This window comes from Hoplias malabaricus, chromosome 16, assembly GCF_029633855.1.
Source record: "Hoplias malabaricus isolate fHopMal1 chromosome 16, fHopMal1.hap1, whole genome shotgun sequence".
NCBI classification, from domain to species: Eukaryota; Metazoa; Chordata; class Actinopteri; order Characiformes; family Erythrinidae; genus Hoplias; species Hoplias malabaricus.
Genome location: NC_089815.1, coordinates 30,106,329 through 30,128,641, shown reverse-complemented (window position 1 = coordinate 30,128,641; position 22,313 = coordinate 30,106,329). Strand labels below are relative to the sequence as shown.

The 22,313-nt window shown below is 45.0% G+C and overlaps 1 protein-coding gene across 2 annotated transcripts; it reads left to right on the top strand.

Annotated features, from left to right (window-relative positions):
• The first annotated feature begins 6,972 nt into the window (after positions 1–6,972).
• On the top strand, positions 6,973–21,954 carry alpi.1 (alkaline phosphatase, intestinal, tandem duplicate 1). 2 transcript variants are annotated; one of them, XM_066647393.1, is made up of 12 exons: positions 7,541–7,769; positions 9,790–9,842; positions 10,347–10,466; positions 10,613–10,728; positions 13,155–13,329; positions 15,669–15,841; positions 16,250–16,384; positions 17,289–17,364; positions 18,184–18,318; positions 18,516–18,707; positions 20,037–20,153; positions 21,516–21,954. In XM_066647393.1, exons 2-12 carry the CDS (start codon positions 9,791–9,793, stop codon positions 21,794–21,796), a joined length of 1,572 nt encoding a protein of 523 aa, XP_066503490.1. In that variant the 5' UTR covers positions 7,541–7,769; position 9,790; the 3' UTR covers positions 21,797–21,954. The 2 variants fall into 2 exon arrangements, with proteins under 2 accessions (XP_066503489.1, XP_066503490.1); XM_066647392.1 differs by lacking the exons at positions 7,541–7,769; positions 9,790–9,842 and adding an exon at positions 6,973–7,101.
• The last annotated feature ends 359 nt before the right edge of the window (positions 21,955–22,313 follow it).

Below are 22,313 nucleotides of genomic sequence, written 5' to 3'. Positions count from 1 at the left end.
AAACCCACGCAGACACAGGGAGAACACACCACACTCCTCACAGACAGTCACCCGGAGGAAACCCACGCAGACACAGAGAGAACACACCACACTCCTCAGCCACAGTGACCTGAGGCAGAGACTCCACCTTGACCCCGTTATCCACTCTCTCTTCATCAGAGAACAAACGTCCAGCTCCTGAGACCCGGACCTTCACCCCGACTCTGACCTCACAGATGTTTCTGAAAAAGCCGCTCTTTGTTTTTGAAGTTGGTGAATGTCTCAGAAGCTGCTCCTGTTCTGCGTAATTAAAAATGCTCAGAAACATCAGTTTCCTGGGTTTTATTACGACGTGTGGAAAGGTCAGCTCCCTGCGTCCGGCTTTAACTCATGCAGGACGTTCCTTAAACCTTTAACCCTGCTTCACTGCTGAGTACTCGCTGAAGATTGGGTTTCAGCAGCTTTCCCCTCGGTTCCTCCTGAAGGGCATTAATCCAGAACGTATCTACTCATATCGGCTGGCTTTACACTACATGCTAGAACATTGCTGTGAAGATCTGATGGTATTCAGCCTTGTAAATTGTACTGAGGGCAGGGGCTGATGGTACATGATAAGTTCTGGATCACAGACACTGCTCCAGCTCATCCTAAAGATGATAGGCTCCATTAACAGTGCTGGGGCTTTAAGCCCCTGCAGCTGATGCTTGGCATTCAGGATGGTGACCTATGGCTCATGTGTAGCTGCTCCATCCTCTGTGTCCACAGTGGGTGCAGCTTAAAACAGCAGAATTTCCCTCAATACAATGTGTGTTTGCACCTCTTGTGAGTTCCAGTTCCAGAAGGTGTGAGGTGTATGGAGTTAAATCTGTGCCAAAAATTTACACAAACTAATAGAATCTGCAAACAAAATTCTAAGAACAAAAAGGACAAAGTATAAATTAAGAATAGATAAATCAAATAGAACAAAATACATTTATTCATTGTCTGTAATCCAGTTCAGGGCGGTCCAGAGCTTACCCAGAATCATTGGGCACAATTCAGCCACCCTGGAGGGGGTGCCAGTCCTTCACAGGGCGACACACACTCACACATTCACTCACATACTCACACCTACGGACACTTTTGAGTCTCCAATCCACCTACAAATGTGTGTTTTTGGAGCGTGGGAGGAAACCGGAGCACCCAGAGGAAACCCACGCAGACACAGAGAGAACACACCACACTCCTCACAGATTCCCTCACCCAGAGGAAACCCATGCAGACATAGAGAGAACACACCACACTCCTCACAGACAGTCACCCAGAGGAAACCCACGCAGACACTGAGAGACAACACCACACTCCTCACAGATTCCCTCACCCAGAGGAAACCCATGCAGACACAGAGAGAACACACCTCACTCCTCACAGACAGTCACCCAGAGGAAACCCCACGCAGACACAGAGAGAACACACCACACTCCTCACAGACAGTCACCCGGAGGAAACCCACGCAGACACAGAGAGAACACACCACACTTCTCACAGTCAGTCACCCGGAGGAAACCCACGCAGACACAGAGAGAACACACCACACTTCTCACAGTCAGTCACCCGGAGGAAACCCACGCAGACACAGAGAGAACACACCACACTCCTCACAGACAGTCACCTGGAGGAAACCCACGCAGACACAGTGAGAACACACCACATTCCTCACAGACAGTCACCCGGAGGAAACCCACGCAGACACAGGGAGAACACACCACACTCCTCACAGACAGTCAGCTGGAGGAAACCCATGCAGACACATGGCGAACACACCACATTCCTCACAGACAGTCATCCGGAGGAAACCCACGCCCACACAGAGAGAACACACCACACTCCTCACAGACAGTCACCCGGAGGAAACCCACGCAGACACAGAGAGAACACACCACACTTCTCACAGTCAGTCACCCGGAGGAAACCCACGCAGACACAGAGAGAACACACCACACTTCTCACAGTCAGTCACCCGGAGGAAACCCACGCAGACACAGAGAGAACACACCACACTCCTCACAGTCACCCGGAGGAAACCCACGCAGACACAGGGAGAACACACCACACTCCTCACAGACAGTCACCTGGAGGAAACCCACGCAGACACAGTGAGAACACACCACATTCCTCACAGACAGTCACCCGGAGGAAACCCACGCAGACACATGGCGAACACACCACATTCCTCACAGACAGTCATCCGGAGGAAACCCACGCCCACACAGAGAGAACACACCACACTCCTCACAGACAGTCAGCTGGAGGAAACCCATGCAGACACATGGCGAACACACCACATTCCTCACAGACAGTCATCCGGAGGAAACCCACGCCCACACAGAGAGAACACACCACACTCCTCACAGACAGTCACCCGGAGGAAACCCACGCAGACACAGAGAGAACACACCACACTCCTCACAGACTGTCACCCGGAGGAAACCCACACAGACACAGAGAGAACAGACCACACTCCTCACAGACAGTCACCCGGAGGAAACCCACGCAGACACAGAGAGAACACACCACACTTCTCACAGTCAGTCACCCGGAGGAAACCCACGCAGACACAGAGAGAACACACCACACTTCTCACAGTCAGTCACCCGGAGGAAACCCACGCAGACACAGAGAGAACACACCACACTCCTCACAGTCACCCGGAGGAAACCCACGCAGACACAGGGAGAACACACCACACTCCTCACAGACAGTCACCTGGAGGAAACCCACGCAGACACAGTGAGAACACACCACATTCCTCACAGACAGTCACCCGGAGGAAACCCACGCAGACACATGGCGAACACACCACATTCCTCACAGACAGTCATCCGGAGGAAACCCACGCCCACACAGAGAGAACACACCACACTCCTCACAGACAGTCACCCGGAGGAAACCCACGCAGACACAGAGAGAACACACCACACTCCTCACAGATTGTCACCCGGAGGAAACCCACACAGACACAGAGAGAACAGACCACACTCCTCACAGACAGTCACCCGGAGGAAACCCACGCAGACACAGAGAGAACACACCACACTCCTCACAGACAGTCACCCGGAGGAAACCCACGCAGACACAGAGAGAACACACCACACTCCTCACAGACAGTCACCCGGAGGAAACTCACGCAGACACAGAGAGAACACACCACACTCCTCACAGACAGTCACCCGGAGGAAACCCACACAGACACAGGGAGAACACACCACACTCCTCACAGACAGTCACCCAGAGCGGGACTCAAACCCACAAATTTCAGGACCCTGGAGCTGTTACTGAGACACTACCTGCTGCTCCACAGTGACCCCCCAGAATAAAATACATGAATTATACATGTTTTTTTAAAGATACCTGGCTATTTATTTACTCTTTGCAGTTATTGATTCTTATTTTCGTTTGTATTTTGCTTCGTTTTTTTCTTTTGCTTCTGGAATTTCTCATTTGCTTCTGCTTCATGTTTTTTCAACAACTTAAAAACACTGAAAACTTACGAACGTAGGCAAGGAATATAACAGTCTACAATATTTACAAACCATTGCAGGAAAACTGAATAACATTTGTATACACTTTTCAACAACGCAGTGTAACACCTGCTGGGTTTAAACCAGTTCATTCTGAACGCTTCAGTGTTGCGGGGTGGGACCTATCAGTCCAAACTCTAAGACCCTCCCACCCTTAAAAAGTGGTCAAAACTCAGGAGCCAAAATATTAAGCAGAAGGAAAAGATTTTATTAGTAAAAGCCACAGAGAAAACAAAACAATATTGAAGCAGATTGTGGCAAGGAATCAATTATATTTCAAAAACATATACTTTACATTTTACATTTTTTTTATTATTTTTCATTAGCAACATATGCTTTTTCATTTTTATGTTTAGAATTCTATTTACAGATTTTATTACTCTGTGTAAAGCTCTGTGTGGCCACCATATTTCTCCAGGTCGTAGTTTCTTCTCACCACACGAGCCCCATCCGAGTCTCTGAGTTTCCGGGTGTCGATGATGGTCAGGGGCCGAGGAGCTGGATCTGAGGAAACACAAACAGACCACTGGCTCCGCTCGTGACAGACTTAGTGTTTATCGTTAATGATGTCCTTCTGTTTTTCAGCAGCTTTGTGAAAGTCAGCGGTGGGATGGTTTTAATGATGTTTTTAATGATGGCTTTAGTTACTGCAGAAACACACACACACACATCCCTCGGGCTGCTGAGGTGGAGTGGCTCCAACCTGACATCCTTCGTTATGAGTCAGCAGCTGCCGAGAAACTTCAGACGCTCGCGACTACAAACCGGATTCCAAAAAAGATGGGACACCGAACAAATTGTGAATAAAAACTGAATGCAATGATGTGGAGACGGCAAATGTCAATATTTTATTCGTAATAGAACATAGATGACAGATCAAAAGTTTAATCTGAGTAAATGTAACATTTTAAAGGAAAAATATGTGTATTCAAAATTTCACAGTGTCAACAAATCCCAAAAAAGTTGGGACATGTAACAATAAGTGGCTGGAAAAAGGAAATTGAGCATATAACGAACAGCTGGAAGACTAATTAACACCAATTAGGTCAATTGACAACATGATTGGGTATAAAAAGAGCTTCTCAGAGTGTCAGTGTCTCTCTGAAGCCAAGATGGTAAGAGGATCACCAATTCCACCATTGTTGTGCAGAAAGATAGTGCAGCGATACCAGAATGGTGTTACCCAGCGTAAAATAGAAAACACTTTTAAGATATCATCATCAACCGCGCATAACATCATCAAAAGATTCAGAGAATCTGGAACAATTGCTGTGCGTAAGGGTCAAGGCCGTAAAACTCTACTGGATGCTCGTGATCTCCGGGCCCTTAACACAGTGAACACAATCCACCGTGCTGTCCGCCGTCACAGATTAAACTTTTGATCTGTGATTTGTGTTCTATTCTGAATAAAATATTAGATGTTGGAACCTCCACATCATTGTATTTAGTTTTTATTCACAATTTGTTTAGTGTCCCAACTTTTTTGGAATCCGGTTTGTAGATGGTTACACACACACACACACACTCACCATGACTGGTCCCTCACTGAAACATTATGTGAACAGGTGGTAGTCCAGTGGTGGTCTCATTCATTGATGACATCAGAGTGTGTGGGTGGAGCTAAGCGGAAGTATAATAAGGACCAATGTCAAAGTTTGATTTCCACACTCTCAAAACAACTGGCTCTGGTCAGGATTCTGCCAGCTGCGTTCTGATTGGCTGTGTACATCCACGTATATGAACTTGAAGTGGCTCTGGTATTGGTCCAACGTGGATCATAAAGACTGCCTTCTGCTACGTGTCAGGCCAGAACAGCAGACTGTAATTGGTCCTTTTGTGCATCAGAGGCAAAAGGTACCAGACTCTCTCTCAAGAATCTGGCAATGTGAGTCTAAAGCAGAGCTGAGTAAACTCTTCTCTGAGCACTCCTCATTTTCACTGCTGCTGTGAGAATACCGGTGCTCTACAGGTGTGAAACTGCTGACCCAAAATGGAGGATGGTCTACAGCGCTGATTTCCAGGTCCGCTCCGGTCACGCCCATGTCACGAGGTGTCGTGAAACCCAGTGTGTCCAGAGCTTTAGAACAAAGTAAAGCAAACAAACGCACTCACAAACTATAACAACAAAGACCTGCTCTCCACCGCAGCTCTCAGATCGTGTTGTTGTTTTTGCAGAACTTTGTCAAACAAAAGCCTGTCTCACGCACAAACAAATCCTCTGATACAAAAATGAAACCTTGTACATCATTCCTGACGCCAGTGGAATCTTCCATAACTCGCCACAACAAGTCTGAGCAGAGTTCTGCCGTCGCCTGCAGAAGATCTCCATTAACAGCTCTGTTTACGCAGTTACTCAGGACGTAAAGGAGAAGACCACGGGGGGTATGACCTCTACAGAGGACCATGCAGCACTCTGCAGCAGCTGCACGTGAGCTTTAGGTCACCGTGCTCAATGCCAAGCGTAGGCTAGAGGGGTGAAGCCCTGGAGCTGGGTTTACTCTGCAGGGATGGAGCTCTTTAGGCTCTTTTGGAACTAATCCCCAACACCAGCCCCTGGCCCTCGCTGATGATTATGGCTGAATGCCACCAGATCCTCACAGCTATGCTGCAGCTGATGTTCTAGGAAGCTCCTCTGAGCACAGTTCAACGTCACTCTGGGCTTAAGGAGGTTTTAAGGTTGTTTTACTCAGTGGTTTTTCTAATTTTACCTTTTACTGAGGTCATTATTTCAGTGAAGTAACAATACATTTACTGTGTGGTTTAGGCTCCTTGTGTGTACTCTCCAGTGTGTGTGTGTGTGTGTGTGTGTGTGCACGTGTTTGTTTTACCTTCAAAGTCTGTGGATATTTTCTAAAAGCAGTGAGGTGGAAAAATGTAAATGGTCATGTTTTGCTTCTTTACCTTCCTTCCCTCCCTTTTTTCAACCTTCTCTCTTTCTGTCCTTCTCTCTGTGCTCTTTCTCTTTTTTACTCTCTCTCTTTTTTACTCTCTCTCTCTCTCTCTCGTGGTCTCTTCTGTTCTCTCTTTCTGGCTATTGGTTTATATCTTCCTTTTTTCATATTAATAAATCAATAATTAATTCAATAAACAAATAAATAAATACACAATTCCTCTCTCAGTTTTTTTTGCTATTTCTATTTTTCTTTTCTCTTTATATTTCTTCTATGTTCCCTTCTCTTTTACTCTGTTCTCTCTCTCTCTCTCTCTCTCTCTTTCTCTCTCTCTCTCTGCCAGCCATTGTTTTATTGTTGTTGTTTTTTTTATTTTAGTTTTTCTGTGTAAAGACTGAGGGTGGGAAAGAGAGGAGGAGGAGATGAGAAAGAGGAGGGGAGAGAGAGAGTGAGAGAGTGAGTGAGAGAGAGAGAGAGAGAGAGAAGAGAGAGAGAAAGAGAGAAAGAGAGAGAGAGAAAAGAGAGAAGAGAGAAGAGGAGGGTGGAGGTCAAACAGAAAAGTCAGAGTCTCCTCAGGAACCCTCTCAGATCAAGAACCATGAGTCTGGAACCGTACCTGATGCTGCTGCTTCAGCTGCTGTGCCTGGGTTCTGCTGGTGCTGAGGCTGAAGGTGAGAGAACCGTTATTACTCATTTAAACTCAGTCAGGTTCCGGTTCACCTTTAGTTAATATGCGCTGTATCAGAAATGACTCCCTGTTCACTACTCCCTCGATCACTCGCTGTAGGGTGCCTTATTAAAGGGAACTGAATGCAGGAGGGTGATCGATTTTGGACACTAACTTAATTAAACTACGTAAGCTACAATGAATTATGGGTAACTGCTGTCCATTAGTGTACATAGGTTGTACACTACTTTTTGCAGTGCATTGTGGGACTGCTTAAAACTGTTCCCTCTGTTGTCGGACACTAGGACCCAAAGGCAAAAGGGTTCAATCCTATATCTTCATTTCACTCATCCACTCTTAGAAACAAGGTACATTACTGTCACCCATGGGTGGGGGGTGAGGGAAGGACAAAAATGAAGGACACAAAGAAGAAAAAAGAAAAGTTCTGAGCAGAGATTTGAAGTGAGACAGAGTCGAGGTGTTTTAGAGATGTACCCAGCAAAGGGCCAGAATCCACTGAGACTACATTAAACTCAGGTAATACACTGGGGATCATAGAGTTTAAAGGAGGAAACCCTGACACCTGTGGGTTTCTTTGGGCGCTGCGCAGCGTCTCGCCGCTGATTCACAAGGCGTCAGGACCCTCCGTGTGCAGTGACTGGGAAGGGGAAGGTAAGTGGTTGGGGAAAGTGGGGAAATGCCATTCATCTTAAATCTACTGATAAAAAAAGCAGCGCACTGCTTCCTCACAGTTCTGATTTCTATTCACCAATGCCCCTTTAATGGAGCTGTTCCAAAACAGCAGCCCCTCTCTCTCTCTCTCTCTCTCTCTCTCTCTCTCTCTCACACACACACACACACACACATACTCACACATACTCAATTCAATTTGTGAGGGTCTGTGTTTTTTGGTTTTTATAATTTATTGATGTTTTTTGGTGTGTGTGGATTCCTCTTGATGTGTGTGTTTTAGTGTTTTTTGGTGTGTGTTGTGTTTGCTTGTGTGTGTGTGTGTGTGTTGGTGTGTGCTGGAATATGTTGGTGAGTGTGTGTTGGTGCATGATGGTGATTTCTGATGTGTGCATTGGTGAGACAGTTTCTGTGTTTGTGTCATTGCCTGTGTGTGTGGGTGGAGTGTGTGTGTGTTGGTATTTCTCTGGTGTGTGTGGAGTGTGTGTCCTCTGTGAATTTGAGACATGTTCCAGGACAGCTGTTTTCAGTGTGAAGTTCAGGACTCATGTCCCTGCTGATGTTGTGTAAATGTCTCCGTCCTCGTCCCCGTCCCTGTCCCCCTCTGTGGCAGCTCCGAGGACATGTCTGGTTCTAATCTGAACACCGGGCTGTGATTGGCCGACGTGTGTGATGATGGTTATGGGTTCGATTACGATGATCACACAGATGAGTAAAATTTATGGGATTGTTCAAGACTTTAGTTCTGAGGTTTGGACATCGCTGTGTTCAATTAGTACAGACTCAGTGTGTCTATCTCTCTCTCTCTCTGTCCCCCCTCTCTCTCCCTCTGTCCCTCCCTCTCTCTCCCTCTCTCTCTCCCCCCTCTCTCTCCCCCCTCTCTCTCCCTCTCTCTCTCCCCCCTCTCTCCCTCTCTCTCCCTCTGCCCCCCCTCCTCTCCCTCTCCCCCTTTCTCTCTCTCTCTCTCCCTCTCCCCCCCTCTCTCTCTCTCTCCCCTCTCTCTCTCTCCTCTCTCCCCCTCTCCCCCCCCACCCCTCTCTCTCTCTCTCTCCCCCCCACACCCCACTCTCTCTCTGGATTCTGGTTTAAATTGTCTGCATTTTCCCTGTGTTTTCTCACTGTTTGCTCAATGGTTTTCATCATTTTCTCAGTGCTTTCTCACTTGGATCTCAGCATGTTCTGTTTTCTCAATGTTTTCTGTGTTTTTTTAGTATTTTCTCACCATGTTTCTCAGAATTGTTGAGCATTTTCACACTGTCAACTCAACATTTTCTCCATGAATTCTCACTGTGTTCTCAACATTTTGTTTTCGCTTGCGCGGAGTTTTCTCTGTGTTTTTAAAGCTGTGTAATGGTCCCATTATCACCACGTATCGTCTCCTGTTTTCTGCTCCACTGTTATTTGGAGCTGTTTATGTTTGCTGCAACATTTTACTACTTTTTCTTCTTTCGACCACTCTTTTATTTCTCCCCCTCATTTTCCCCCCACTTCTCTCTCTCTCTCTCTCTCTCTCTCTCTTTTATGATGCGTTTAATGTCCATGACCTCACACAGGAAAAATGTGATTTACTTTTATTTCCCACAACATACATCCGTCTTCCACACCACAAAAGAACAACAGAATACATCACTCCATCTTGTGACAAGGGGGAAAAGCAAAAAAGAAAGACAAAAGAGAGAGAGTGAAAGTGGATGATGAGGGAGGATAGAGAAAAGTTAGGGAGATGGAAGGAAAGAGTTAGAGCTGGAGAAAGAGGGATGCAGAAAGAAGAAGAAACTGGGGCAAAGTTTAAAAGAATGAGATGGTTAAAAACGAGGGATTGAAAATAAGAGGAAAAAAGGAGAGGGAGGTATACACTGTATGAGCAGAGGTTGAGGGCTGTGTGGTCCACAATGAACTGGAGCTGAGGCTGGGCTTAATAAAGTTGAGCTGAAGACTAGAGGACATACAGCTCTCTGTCTCTCTCTCTCTCCCTCTCTCTCTCTCTCTCTCTCTCTCTCAGGATGTGTTTGCTCTCTGTCTCTCTGCTGCTGACCGCTGTGCTCCTGACGGATGGTGAGAATTGATGTGATGCTTTACCTGTAAAATAGTTTAACTCTATTTTAACACAATTTTTAAATCAGCTGAGCATCTGAGAACCAGTCGAATCTCTCTCTCTCTCTCTCTCTCTCTCTCTCTCTCTCTCTCCCCTCTGTCTTTCAATCGGTCAGTGTCTCTTTCTCAGTTAGTGTTTCTCTCCATCAGTGTCTGTGTGTCTGTTAGTGTCTGTCTCATTCTGACACTCTCTCTCTCTCTCTCTCTCTCTCTCTCTCTCTACATTTAAAGTGGTCTGATATCTAAGGCTTTGAAGGTAAAGCCATGTGCTTGTGGAGCGTGGTGTTTGAATTGCTCTGATGCTGTTAAAGGTGGAACTACAGGGATAAAGGAGTATAGAGATGTTGGGGAGATACAGGAGTTTTTAAGGGGGACAGCAGAGATACTAAGCCGCTCTATGTTATGAGTTTCTTTGCTCTGTTTGAAATCCTGGTACTGTTTTGTTTCTGTGGTTGTGGTTAATAGCTGAATGGGAGACAGATCCGCGGTTCTGGAACGATCAGGCGAGGAGGACGTTGGAGAACGCTCTGAAACTCAAGCCCAGAGTCCACCGAGCAAAAAACATCATCCTGTTCCTCGGAGACGGTCAGTTAAACAACTTACGATGGTTAATCTGATTAAATGTTTAAGATGAATGTCCTCCGTCAGTTGTCTCCAGTTAAAACAGCCGTAAGCTGAATGATGTGGTGATGGCTGTAAGCCTCGGTGTCTCTGTGTTGTTGGTGTTGAAGGAATGGGCGTGTCCACTGTGTCCGCCGCCCGGATCCTGAGGGGACAGATGGAGGGTCACTCCGGAGAGGAGACAGTTCTGGCAATGGACTCCTTCCCTTACCTCGCACTCTCCAAGGTCAGAAACTATATCACTGTCACAATCACCATCACTGACATCATCACTATTACTGCAATCACTGTCACTCTCACCAGCACTACCAACAACATCACAACAATCACTATCATCATCACCATCATTTTAATTATTAAAATCATTCACTGACAACAACGATTTCAACACCATCTATCACTATCACCATCCCCATGAGTAACCTCATCACTACAACCACTGTCAGCATCACTATTACAGACAACATCAATACTATCGCAGTCACAGACATCATCACTATCTCCTACACTATCATTTATAATATCACCATCACAACTATCACTGTCAGCGTCAATATCATCACCATTATCACTATCACTGTCACCACGATCATTATCACTAACACCAACTCACTGACATCACTACAGTCACTATCATTGTCAGCAGTGTCATCACCATCATAATCACTGACAGCATCACTATCACCACAATCACAATCACTGACAGCATCACCATAATCACAATCATTATCACTGATACCACAATCACCAAAGTCAGTGACAGCAACACAATCATCACTGTCACAATCACAGACATCATCATCACTATCTCCTATACTATCATTTATAACATCACCATCACAACTATCACTGTCAGCATCAATATCATCACCATTACCACTGTCACCACGATCACTAACACCAACTCATTGACATCACTACAGTCACTATTCTTTGTCAGCAATGTCATCACCATCATAATCACTGACAGTATCACTATCACCGCAATCACAATCACTGACAGCATCACCATAATCACAATCATTATCACTGATACCACCATCACCAAAGTCAGTGACAGCAACACAATCATCACTGTCACAATCACAGACATCATCACTATCTCCTATACTATCATTTATAACATCACTATCACAACAATCACTGTCAGCAACAATATCATCACCATTATCACTATCACTGTCCCCACGATCACTATCACTAACACCAACTCATTGACATCACTACAATCACTATCATTTTCAGCAATGTCATCACCATCATACTCACTGACAGTATCACCACAATCACAATCACAGACATTATCACTATCTCCTACACTATTATTTCTAACATCACCATCACAACTATCACTGTCAGCGACAATATCATCACCATTATCACCGCAATTACAATCACTGACAGCATCACTATTACAGACAACATCACTACTATCACAATCACAGACATCACTATCTCCTACACTATCATTTATAACATCACCATCACAACTGTCACTGTCACCACTATCACTGTCACTAACACCAATGCATTGACATCACTACAATCACTATCATCACCATCATAATCACTGACAGTATCACTATCACCGCAATCACAATCACTGACAGCGTCACCATAATCACAATCATTATCACTGATACCACCATCACCAAAGTCAGTGACAGCAACACAATCACCACCATCACAATCACTGTCACCATCATTGACAGCATCACTATCACCAGGATCATGATCAGAGAGCAACACGAACCTCGCTAATTACATCACTACTATCACTATCAGATGTCACCATACATTTCACCTTATTCACCAATGAAATCACATCAACATTTCCACTAGCATCACCAGGCTTTTATTAATGCACTTCTTCAGTTCTGAAGCTCTTACCAAGGAAAATTCTAAAGAGTGTCTGTGAGAGTGTCCGAGTGCATGTGAGTGTGTGTGTGTGTGTGTGTGTGTACAGGAAGCTCTATTTTTATTCGTATATAAATGTGCCGCCTGTGAGACCACTCTGCTCCCGGCCGGTGGGCTGTGAGAGGTTTTAGGAAGTTTTGGACGATTAAGTCTCCATTAAACGTTCTGCTTCACCACGTCATGTGATGGAGGTTAGTGGGACGTTTCCAAGGGAGTCGCACTGTTGGTTTTTAGAGGAAAGTTACTGCTACTGTCCAGAACAGACCCCGGTCAGAGAGGCTTTCAGAGACGAGGGGAGAGAGGGAAGGAATGGAGGGAAAAGAAGGAATGAAGTGAAGAACCACTGCTTTCTGTTTATATTTGGTCAAAATGTAAATGATTTCAGGCTCTCTCTCTCTCTCTCTCTCTCTCTCTCTCTGTGTGTGTGTGAGAGAGAGAAAGTGCGAGAGAGAGAATCTGTGCAGTGACAAAGAATAATACAGCTATGATCCATATTATTAACAGTGTGTGTGTGTGTGTGTGTGTCACAGTGTGGGTTAGTTCTGCAGTTTTGTTTGTGTGATTACTGATGTGTGATTGTTTTCTCTCTCTCTCTCTGTGTGTGTATTCAGATGTACAGTGTGTGTATAAGCATGTATTGTTTGTGTGATTCTTGATGTTTTGTGTTTGTATGTGGATTATTGTGGCTTTTGTTGATGTGTGTTTGTGTGTGTGTGTGTGTGTGTGTGTGTGCAGACGTACAGCGTGGATAAGCAGGTTTCAGACAGTGCCAGCACAGCCACTGCGTATCACTGCGGGGTGAAGGCCAACTCTAAGACGGTGGGGGTGAGCGCGAAGGCCGTGGCCAATGAATGTAACTCCACCTTCGGGAACGAGGTGCACTCCGTCCTCCACAGAGCCAAGGCTCAAGGTACAACTCTTTTTACACAACACAGGGCTAATGTCTCACACACACACACACACATGAACTCTGAACATCATCTCTCACACACACACACACACGCTTGTATCTGTGAACTGTGGGGACATTACACAGACTTCCATTCATTTTGTGGAAACAGACCAGTAATTTTTCTAGAATTAATAACAACTTAAACCTAACTCTAAACCTAACCCTGGCCACAAACCCTTTTTCTTTTTAATTATTTGTAATTGTACAATGAAATGTGTCTTCTGAATTTAACACAACTGTGGCAGTGAACACACACACACACACACACTAGTGCACTAGGGGCTGTGAACACCCCGGAGCCCAGGGAGCAGTTGTGGGTTCGGTGCCTTGCTCGAGGGCCCTTCAGCCGTGGACTGAGGATTAGGACAGTGCTGTTCCTTCACTCCCACCGCCCCCAGTTTTTCCTGCTGCTCGTGGGAATCCAGCACTGACCTTTCAGCCCTCAGCCCCCTGCTCTAACCGTCAGGCCACGGCTAATGTAACGATTAAATAGTGGGCACTAGCTGGTGCTCCCCACATTTAAGACACGTCCCCACAATGCCAGGGAGTAAACAGGTTTCGGTCCCCACAGTGTGATATATATTCCTGGTACACACACACACACACACACACACACTGTGCTCAGGACACTTAACGCAGCTGGTTCCATATTCATATTTATATTTTTATCCCTGCCTCTTTTAGATGTTTGTGTGCATTCCACAATAAAAGTCCTGAATCTTGATTACATCTGAGTTGATGGAGCCAAGGGTCAGTTTTGTGCTTTGAGTTTATGTTCAGGGTCAGAGTCAGCGCTCTTTACGAGTCGTTATCTACAGCACAGTCCATTCAGTAGATCACAGATAACTGTTATATTTCCAGAAAGTGATTTTATTATTTTCTCTGCAGAAGCGGTCTGATGGTATGAAGCACTGTGAGTTTTAACTGTGATGATCTTGGCTCCGAGACGTGACCTGAGCTCAGTCCAGCAATCGGCTCCACTCCACTTGACTGCCTTAATTACCCTTAAATAACAGAAGTTCGACAGTAATTGTGTATTAAAACGTGCAGAATATTTTCTCTTTTAGACGTTTGACTTGGAGTCGTCCCGCTGCGTACAGCGTTACTCTCTCAGTGACTTCAGCGAAGCACCGTACGGATCAGGACACGGTTTTATTGCATAAGATAAAGTCATAAAAACCCTGTGATGGCAAAGACTCCAAAGACTAAAGGGTTTTAAAGGACGTGGACGTGACTCTAATGGAATTATTTTGTAATTCACCAGTGCTTGTGTGTTGCTGGTGGGTGCTGAGATGTAGAGTCTTAGGAAGCTGAGTCCTCTAATTATACACACACACACTCACACACACACACACACAAAATACTAAACCAATACATTTTCCGACATTAACATTAAACCATTACATAAACAAAGAAAATCCTGTCCCAGACCCAGACCTCCCCCTCAGTCCAGCTCCAGTCTTTTTACAGAACTCTTTCCACTCACACATATGGAACACATCCACAAATAGTGTGTGTGAGGTCTCCCTCTCTCTGTCACACACACACAGAGAGAGAGAGAGAGAGAGGGTGTTCCTGAATGTGGGTAAATGTATATTTGAACAAGTGCAAAAGCTTTGAATCGTGTCCAAACATGTCACTTCTTCCTGAAGTGTGGTCTCTCTCTCTCTCTCTTTCTCTCTCTCTCTCTCTCTCTCTCTCTCTCTCTCTCTCTTCTTTCTTTATTTACAATTTTTCTCTCTCTTGCTCTCTTTCCTCTGTCTGTGTATCTTTGTTCTTTTTTGTCTTTTCTCTCCCCTCCCTTCTTTACTCTCACTCTCTGTCTAACTCTGTGTGTGTGTGTGTTTGAAGGAGAGAGAGAGAGAGAGAGAGAGAGAGAGAGAGAGAGAGAGAGAGAGAGACTCGTGCGTTCTGGTTCCACACACAAGGTTATGATCATGAGTAAATTGACTGAAATTGCTCAGTGTCTCATTCTGTGACTGGACCCCGGCTCCTGCTCAGTTTAACGAGCTCAGACTCTTCTTTATGGAGCTCAGTGATTGGAGCCAGGGTCGACACGACTGTTAGCATTGCAAAGTTAGCGTAGCCTGTTATTATCAGAACCCCAAACCATCTCTGCCCTATCTCACCTGGTCTCACCTGTCCTCACCTGGCCTCACCTGGTCTCACCTGCACACACCTGACCTTACCTGCCCTCACCTACCCTCACCTACAGAAACTGTACTATATAACCATGAGTCAACATATGAGTACAGTTACAATATCAGTACTGTGTGTGTGTGTGTGTGTGTGTGTAGGTAAATCCGTGGGTATAGTGACCACCACCCGAGTGCAGCATGCTTCTCCGGCTGCAGCGTATGCGCATTCAGTCAGTCGCAGCTGGTACAGTGATTCCGACCTGCCTTCGATCGCCAAATCACAGGGCTGCACCGACATCTCCACTCAGCTCATCACCAACACACACATCGACGTGAGTCTTTACACACCACACCGCCATTCACCATCACACACTCACGTTTACACCCATCTCAAACACTCGCAATGGCCTTTATGCACACAGTCAGTCAGCAACACACTGTACTGCTCTCCATTCAGCTCTTCAACAACAACCCCCACACCACCCTCTATACGTTACACAATCTCAGTGGAGCAGCTGCACATGAGCCCAAGTGGAAGCTAGAGGGGTCTGAACGCCTGCAGTCTGAAATGATAGAGCACATTTCAATACCTTTGTAACTCAGAGCTAATCTTCCACCATCAGTGCCTGTATGGCTGCATGCCATCAGATCCTCACAGCAATGTTTCTGAGCAGAGGAGAGACTGTTACACTCTGTTGAACTGAATTTCTCTTTATTATATGAATACTTGTGTGTGCCAGGTGATTCTCGGTGGTGGTCGGATGTATATGACGCCTAGAGGAACCCCAGACCCCGAGTATCCTTCATCTTCCTCCAGGAAAGGAGACAGAAGAGACAAGAAGAACCTCATAGAGCTGTGGCTGAACGCTCAGAAGGTAAAACCCTCTCTAAACGCGGCTTTGGTTCAGTTTCAGAGACATTAGAGACATTAGAGGCGGTAGCTCTGTTGGGACAATATTTAAACATCTGTGGGGTGGTTCTTTTACAGAAGCTCCTCTGTGATTTTATTTTCAATGGTTACTTTCTCTCTCTCTCTCTCTCTTTCTCTCTTTGTCAATTTTCAATTGTTCAATTTAATACAACTTTATTGCCATTTTTGTCAAAGCAATTAAAGACGATTACAGTCCCGCTCCGGGTGACTGTCTGTGAGGAGTGTGGTGTGTTCTTCCTGTGTCTGCGTGGGTTTCCTCCGGGTGCTCCGGTTTCCTCCCACGTTCCAAATCACACGTTGGTAGGTGGATTTGGAGACTCAAAAGTGTCCGTAGGTGTGAGTGTGTGAGTGAATGTGTGAGTGTGTGTCACCCTGTGAAGGATTGGTGCCCCCTCCAGGGTGAGATTCCGGGTAGGCTCCGGACCCACCGTGACCCTGAGCTGGATAAGGGTCACAGACAATGAATAAATAATTAAACAATTAAAGAAGAGAATAACATTTTTAAAAATGTAGTAATAAAAGTAATAAAAAACACAGAATAATAATAAAAATAGTAATTGAATTATAAAATATAATAATCTCTATCTCTTTCTCTCTCTCAGTTCTGGGGAGTTTGTGTTTTACTAAAGGGCTGATTATAATCACAGCTTGTGATATAAATGTGATTTTAAGGTTCTAACTAAAACAACTCAGTAGAACCTGACTCATCCTGCGGTGATTTTAGTTCCGTCTGGATGCAGGAGGTTCCTCACTGAGGAGACACTGCTTCATTACAGCCACCCTCCTGAGACCCTCCTGTGCTCACAACAGGAATGTGGCTCATGTTTGGTTTTTCTGTGTTGTTTCAGGACAAAAACGCTCAGTTCGTCTGGAACAAGGAGCAGTTTAACGCTGTAGACGTCAAAACTACAGACAGCCTCATGGGTATTTTTGTTGTTGTTGTTGTCTTTAAAACTCTGTATTATTTCACAGTGATGATAGACAGAACAGCTGGAGGAAAAATTACAATCCTAATTAACTTTGACAGTATTTATTTAATAATAAAACATGTTTTTAAAGAAAACATACAGTAAATATATCAGTAAATGATTAGTTTCACTGATATAATAAATAGTTTATCAAAATTATTTTGCTTTCCCACTCTCACAGCTAAAAAAAACAACAAAGAAAATAAATAAATAAAGAAAGAAAGAAAGAAAGAAAGAAAAATATATGAACACACCTTAGATAATCTAGGGTGTGTGTGTGTGTGTGTGTGTGTGTGTGTAATCTATTGGCTAGATTAGATATTTTTATATTGCTTTAATTGTTCTTCATTTCCTTCACTGGTAAAGGTAGCTGCCAGGTAAAGGATCATGTTGAGCCCGAAGTTACTGAATCTGAACTTTTCTCAGTCTGAGCACCACACACCATCCCAGAATAACAGTTGTAAATAGTTTTAAAGTTTTAAAGTGTAAATAAAACGTTTAAAGGTTCAATGCAGTTATTTCCCTTCCCTGATTTGACTTCTTGTTATGAAACAGCTAATATACTGACACCTATCTGCCTGAGTGTTTAAACCTGTTTTAAAATGGCCGCCCCCATGTGGGGGGACCCATCCTATGGAGCACAAACTGGTTCAATCAGGGACTAAAAAGCTATTTGATTCTTAATGTGATGCGAGGGCTTTAAATGCCTTCTTAAGGATGAAAGACTGATTTTCCTCTGTGAACTTCCAGATTTCTGAAATCTCTCTAATTGTAGGTCTGTTTGAACCCAAGGACATGAGGTTTGAGGTCTTCAGGAACCGAACCCGAGACCCGTCCATCGTGGAGATGACGGAGAAGGCCATACAGATCCTCAGCAAAAACCCGAACGGATTCTTTCTCTTCGTGGAAGATGAGTATTAATTGTTCGACTATCTCCTCGTTAATTTCTAAATTGCAGACCACTGCACCACTCAGGAACCTGCAGTTTATAAAGTGTGACCTTTTTTATTTCACTGGCGCATAACACGCTTTTATTTTGTTGATGAGACCTAAAGGTGGAGGACAGGTTGTAACGGGACACTCCCGTGTTGTTTATGTTGTTTTTAAGGGGGAGAATAGACCACGGTCATCATGACGGCGTGGCGAAGCTGGCTCTCACAGAAACGGTGATGTTTGACCGAGCCATCCAGCGAGCATCAGAACTGACCCGAGAGTCCGAGACCCTCACTGTGGTCACTGCGGACCACTCTCACGTCTTCACGTTCGGGGGGAACACACCGCGAGGGAACCCCATCTTCGGTCAGAGCCAGAAAATCATGTTCATGAACAGCACACTTGTATTTGATCAGAGTTAACCCTGCGTTTGTTACAGCACATCTCTGACAGATACGGAGTTAGACTGATTTATACTGGCATTCCTGAAACACCCCTGTGAGGGTTTGATGGCATTCAGCCACATCAGTGAGGTCAGGGGCTGGTGTTGATGATTATTTCTGGACTACAGAAGTTAAACATCTGGTTACAGAACAACTGAACGCAGACAAGACCACAGTTTTATTACTTGGAGCAAAGACATCACTTCCTCATGTGTCAGATTTCTCTGTAAATATTGATGGTGTTGATATTAAACCAGGCCCTTCCTTTAAGAACCGTGGCTGCCTCCTAGATTCGAGTCTCTCTCTTGACTCTCGTGTTAATCTAGTCACTAAACTGTTTTATCTTCTGTGAGACACTGAACGCTTACGTCCCAGGCTCAGTGACAGTGACAGTGACGCTGAAGTGTTGGTGAACGCTTTGACTTTCTCTCGTATTCATTACTGCAGCCCACTGTTCTACGTCCAGTTCCACTGTTAAACCCTCTTCAGTACACATCCAGAACTCTGCAGCTAGGGTCCTCACCTCCACCGAGCGTACAGCACAAACCACCCCTGTTCTCCAGCAGCTGCACTGGCTTCCTGTTGAGCTTAGGATTCAATTCAGAATCCTTCTTCTCACCTCCAAGGCTCTACATGGTCTGGCTTCTTCATTTCTGTCTGGACTGATTTCTCTGTACTGTTCCCCCCCCCCTGTCTCCGCTCCTCAACCTCTGTTCTCCTTACCGTCCCCTCAACTAAACGTCCTACCGCCAGGTGGCAGATCTTTCAGTGCTGCTGCCCCTAACCTATGGAGCGCTCTTCCTCCTCTGTTTAACTTTATCTTCCTTCAAATCACTGCTAAAACCATTTCTTTTTTCCACGTTTTACTCCAAGTAACTTAATCCCCAGGGTTTTTATTCTGTCCTCCTTTAAGTAAAGCATCCTTGGGTTTGGGAAAGTGCTATAAGTTGAACTTAATACACAAACTGGTATCAGATGGAGCTCCATCACTCCAGAGAACACAGGGCCACTGCTACACCTCCCAGTGCTGGGGGCTTCATACCCCTCTAGTCTACTTTTAGCACTGGGCATGGTGAATTTAGGCTCATGTGCAGCTGCTCCAGAGCATCCCATTGCAGTTCACGCTGAACAGATTTGTTTAGTGGTTATGCGAAATTATTATAAATGTTGTCTACAAACTTTTGAACTATAAATAATTTGATAAATAACATTTTATTGACCTTGAAGACTCATGTTTGTTTTTTAAATAAAGGCTTAGCACCCAGAAATGCAGAAGACCAACTCCCGTTCACCAGCATCCTGTACGCTAACGGACCTGGGTACGTCCACGTGAACGGGACGAGGGCGAACGTCTCCGCTGTGGATTACTGTGAGTATTAGGTCCTCTGTTTTTGACCCATTTTCCGCGAGGGTAAAACAGTATTAAATATTGGCCGCTCTCTGCGCTGAAGGAATGAAAACAAGACTTCCTCTGGTTTCTGAGGTTAACGTCAGGCTTCGCTGAAGCTGAGGGCAGCGGAAAATTCTGGAGGAACTGAATTAGCCTGAGCGCCTAAAAGAACCAAAACAGATCTGTTTGAATTCCGAGGCTGAGGCTAAGGTCGGGTTTAGGTGACGTCTAAAATAATACCCAGGTTTCACGGTGATTCTGGTCCTGGTTTGGCACTCAGCCCTCGTTTTCAGTGTCTTGACTCTTGGACTCAGTGAGTCGATGACTGGGAATCGACTCCTACTCTGTTCGCTCTGATGTTGAGGCTTTAATTCAGGATTTGTTTCTGATCGCTACTCACTTTAAAGGTGAAGATCCAGGCCCAGAGCCCGACTGTGGGAAAAGAGAGGAGGGTCAGGGTTAGGCTCCAGATTCTGCAGCTGCTGTTGATTTCAGAGCACGTGTGTTATCTATAATATGTGTCATGTTTGATATGGTCCTTCACACAGGCCACGATGGCTGAGATTTTTCAAATACCACCTTAATTTCTGTCACAGAGAACTCCAGCAACACTCACAGCTCCTTATATGGGCAACTGGCCACACACACACACACACACACACAGCTCCTTATACTGGAGTCCAGCCACACACCCAGCTCCTTATATGGGCAACTGGCCACAACCACAGCTCCTTATATGCTAATCAAGCCACACCCACACCTCATTATATGAGCATCAAGCCACACCCAAATACACACACACACACACACACACACACACAGCGCTTTATACTGGAGTCCAGCCACACCCACAGCACCTTATATGGACAATTGGCCACACCCACAGTTCCTTATATGGCAATCAAGCCACATCCACACCTCCTTATAAGGTCAGCCAGACACACCCAAACACACACACACACACACACACACACACACACAGCTCCTTATACTGGAGTCCAGCCACACCCACAGATCCTTATATGGGCAACTGGCCACACCCACAGGTCCTTATATGGGCAACTGGCCACACCCACACCTCCTTATAAGGTCAGCCAGACACACCCAAACACACACACACACACACACACACACACACACACAGCTCTTTATACTGGGGTCCAGCCACACCCACAGCTCCTTATACGGGCAACTGGCCACACCCACACCTCCTTATATGGGCAACCGGCCACACACACACACACACACAGCTCCTTATACTGGAGTCCAGCCACACCCACAGGTCCTTATATGGGCAACTGGCCACACCCACAGCTCCTTGTCTGTGTTTCCTCTCTGTAGATGATGAGGAGTACATGCAGCAGGCGGCCGTTCCGTTGGACGCAGAGACTCACGGCGGAGAGGATGTAGCGATTTATGCTAAAGGCCCCATGGCTCATCTTTTCCACGGAGTGAAGGAGCAGCACTACGTCGCTCACGCTCTCGCCTACGCTGCCTGTTTACACCCTTACACAGACACACACTGCACCCCCGACACCTCAAACACTGCCTCACTCCCACACACACTCTACACAACACTCTTCTCATTAACCTGCTTCATCATTGGAGTCATGTACAGATAACACACACACACACACACAAATGTATGATAAATGTATGTAGAACTACAGACACTGTGTATAAACATCTCACACAGATCTACATAAGATTTCCTCATGTGTTTTTGCTGAATTGACAGAAGTTTATAACAGTTTTAAAATGATGGAATATATTAAAGTATATTTGTATTATTTTTTAAAAACAAACTGTTTTATAGTGTTTTATGACAAACATCAGTGTAATAAAGTATTTTATACACATTTTTATTACTATTTTCCAACACAGAATTTTGTAAAGTTTGAATATAAGATGAAAAATAATGTAAAACACCATGGATACATTTTCATTTGAAGAAATGATACTTTTCTGTAACAAAGACATTTTTATAGTGTGATGCTTTTCTGCTTTCAACATTTTTAGTTTATTTTTGTTTTTCTTAAAATTTATTTTGCAAAATTATAACAATCCAACCACAGAATTTGGTACAGGGATTAATTTTGTAAATAAACATCTTGACCCATGTTGTGGTTCCGGTTTGTT

Coding starts and splice junctions, on each gene's coding strand:
- alpi.1 (XM_066647392.1), top strand. CDS start 7,029: ATGAGTCTGGAACCGTACCTGATGCTGCTGCTTCAGCTGCTGTGCCTG. Junction 10,467..10,612: donor CATCCTGTTCCTCGGAGACG/GTCAGTTAAACA, acceptor TTGGTGTTGAAG/GAATGGGCGTGTCCACTGTG. Junction 18,708..20,036: donor GCGAGGGAACCCCATCTTCG/GTCAGAGCCAGA, acceptor TTTTAAATAAAG/GCTTAGCACCCAGAAATGCA.